Raw genomic sequence first — 2,669 nt, 5'->3', positions numbered from 1 at the left:
GGCTGTGCCCGCAGGTGCTTTGTAGCTTGGGGCGGGCGGGGAGCTGGCCTGGTTGCAAGGAGGGCGTGAGCCAAGCCAGCGTCCCCCTTGCCCTGCCCGCAGACCGAGGGCATCCGGGTATCGGTGAACGTGCTGTCCAAGCTGAAGGACACACCCGTGCTCTTCGTGGTGAGGCAGAAGGAGGCAGTGGTGTCGTTCCAGGTGCCGCTGATCCTGCGGGGCCTGTAAGTACCCCCGTGTCACAGGAGACCGCGCCCCACACACGCCAGCACTGCAGTGCGACCCCGGGCCGGTGGGCCCACGCCACGGTGCTCCGCCTGGCTGGGCACAAGGCAGCACTGGCGCAAGGGGTCCACTTGGGGCAGCTCCATGCCCAGCCCTGTGTCCTCTCCCTGGGCATCCTGCTCGGCTGTGCGGGGTGCTCCCCGAGGTGCTGGAGGGGTGGCGATGGAGCCGCTCCGTTGGGCAGTGGCTGGGGGCTCTGCCAGTGCTCCCGAGTGACAGGCCTGCGCGCCCCTGCTGTGCAGCTACCAGAGGAAGTACATGTACCAGGACGTGAGCCGCACGCTGTGCCAGCCCCAGGCCAAGACCGAGTTGGAGACGCAGTTCTTCTACGTGGACGTGTCCACGCTGTCCGTGAGGAACGCGTCCTACCAGCTACGGGCCACCCGCGTGGAGAACTTCGTGCTCAGGTGACGGGGCAGGGAGATGCCCCCGGCCATGCTCTGCCCTCCCCCCGGTCTCTGCAGCCTCCCGCTTGCCTTGGCAGCCTTCCCGGCAGCCAGCCCCGGACCTGGAGCAAGCCGGCCGGCCCCACTGCCCTTCACCGGCTGGACGCGGGTGTAGGGGCGGTGGGCCACAGCGTCTTGGCCACGCAGGACAGGGCGCTCTCACTCCCGATTCTGACGCTCTCTCTGCACAGGACGGACGAACGGTTCAGCTTCAACGCCACGGCCGCCCAGCCACAGGTAACGAACGCCCTTCCAGCACCTGGGGCCGCGGCAGGGAGTCGGGGGGGAACGCGTGTGCAGCAACATGGCCAGGCCCTGGCTCTCTGGGCACCCTGAGGCACTCATGTCCTCACTGGGGGAAGGGGCTGTGCGAGGACCAGGCCCCCATGTCCCTCCAACCTGGCATCTCGGGCCGGTGCAGCAGCAAGGGGTCAAGGGGCAGGGGTGGGAGCAGGCAGCGCCGCCTTGGCAGTAACGGGCCCTTTCTCCCCCACGCAGTACTTCAAGTATGTGTTCCCAAAGGGGGTGGACTCAGTGATTGTGAAGGTAACCTCAGCCATGGCCTTCCCCTGCTCCGTCATCTCCATCCAGGACATCCTGGTGCGTTGTGGGGGGCAGGCACTGGGATCCCTTTTTGTGCCCCCTCCCTTGGCCCAGCCGCAGAGGCGCCGGCTGGTCTCTGCCGCTGACTCTGCTCCCTGCCGCCCCCGCAGTGCCCCGTCTACGACCTGGACAACAACGTGGCCTTCATCGGGATGTACCAGACCATGACCAAGAAGGCGGCCATCACTGTGCAGGTAGGAGCGCCGGCTGCCGTCCCACCCGCCGGCACGGCTCTGCCGGCAGCAGTCTGGGAGCCCGGACGCGCCGCGAGCTCCGGTGCCGGGTAACTTCCATTAGCAGAGGCTGGAGGTGTTATCGGAGAGACGCGCTCCCCGTGGCCTCGCTTGCACCAGCATGTTGGCCCTTTCCCCACGGCCTGGGCCGTCCACTTTGTCTGCCCCCATTCATGCCCCTGTGGCTTATCCAGTGCCCACGGCACGGGGCACGTGGATCTGCTTTCGTGGCAGCCCTGGTGTCAGCCTGAGCCACTCGCCCAGAGCCCCTGGCTGCCCCGGGCGGCTCCTGGTAACCCTGCTCTCTCCTTCCCGGGGCGGCGGTGGCAGAGGAAGGATTTCCCCAGCAACAGTTTCTACGTGGTGGTGGTGGTGAAGACGGAGGACGAGGCCTGTGGCGGGGCTCTGCCTTACTACCCCTTCTCCAAAGGTATGGGCGAGGTGGGCTGGGGCGCGGGAGCCAGCTCCGCTCGAGCAGCGTGCTGGCACGGTGACATCCAGCCTTTTGCTCTTCCAGACGAACCCGTAGATCAAGGCAACCGGCAGAAGGCGCTGGAGGTGGTGGTGTCACCTGCTATTACCTGTGAGCGGCGGGCCGCAGCAGGGGTGGGGCTGGGGCTGCTCCGGGTGAAGCCGTTCCCCTCCGCGGGCTGCCGGCCACGATGCCCGGGCCGCTCGACACCCTCCCTGCAGGGCGGCAGGATCGCTGCAGGAGTGCCTGGGGGCCCACACAGATCAGGCTCCCCTGGCTGTTGGGGCAGGCCCTGGCCCTGGCAGCTGAGGCTGGGGAGCAGCGCTTGTTTCCATACCTGGGAAGGGGGTCTCCACCCTCCGTGGGGTGGCCGTAGCTGGGCCAGGGGCTGGGGCCTTTGTCGGACAGCACGATGGGAGCCCACAGGCATGGTCTGTCCAGAGATCCCGGGGCAGAGTGAGCTGGGCCTGGGGCGGGTGCTGTGCCCCCGGCTGAGCCCCCTCCCTGCTCGTTGTCCCTGCAGCGGAGGCCTACATTAGTGGCATGCTCTTCTGCCTGGGCATCTTCCTCTCCTTCTACGTGCTGACGCTGCTCATCGCCTGCTGGAAGAGCTGCAGGTGAGTGCCCGCG

The 2,669-nt window shown here is 67.6% G+C and overlaps 1 protein-coding gene across 1 annotated transcript in view; it reads left to right on the top strand.

Annotated features, from left to right (window-relative positions):
• SIDT2 (SID1 transmembrane family member 2) overlaps positions 1–2,669 on the top strand; it is a 28,513-nt gene that overhangs the window by 11,465 nt on the left and 14,379 nt on the right. The window contains exons 2-9 of the mRNA XM_019512325.1: positions 103–224; positions 528–692; positions 923–968; positions 1,230–1,331; positions 1,445–1,528; positions 1,898–1,997; positions 2,085–2,150; positions 2,563–2,656. Coding sequence (XP_019367870.1) covers positions 103–224; positions 528–692; positions 923–968; positions 1,230–1,331; positions 1,445–1,528; positions 1,898–1,997; positions 2,085–2,150; positions 2,563–2,656 — 779 coding nt within the window. The remainder of the gene's footprint in view (positions 1–102; positions 225–527; positions 693–922; positions 969–1,229; positions 1,332–1,444; positions 1,529–1,897; positions 1,998–2,084; positions 2,151–2,562; positions 2,657–2,669) is intronic.

Source organism: Gavialis gangeticus, unplaced genomic scaffold (genome assembly GCF_001723915.1).
Source record: "Gavialis gangeticus isolate Ggan-Ray unplaced genomic scaffold, GavGan_comp1, whole genome shotgun sequence".
NCBI lineage: Eukaryota > Metazoa > Chordata > Crocodylia > Gavialidae > Gavialis > Gavialis gangeticus.
This window is presented reverse-complemented; position numbering and strand designations above follow the sequence as displayed.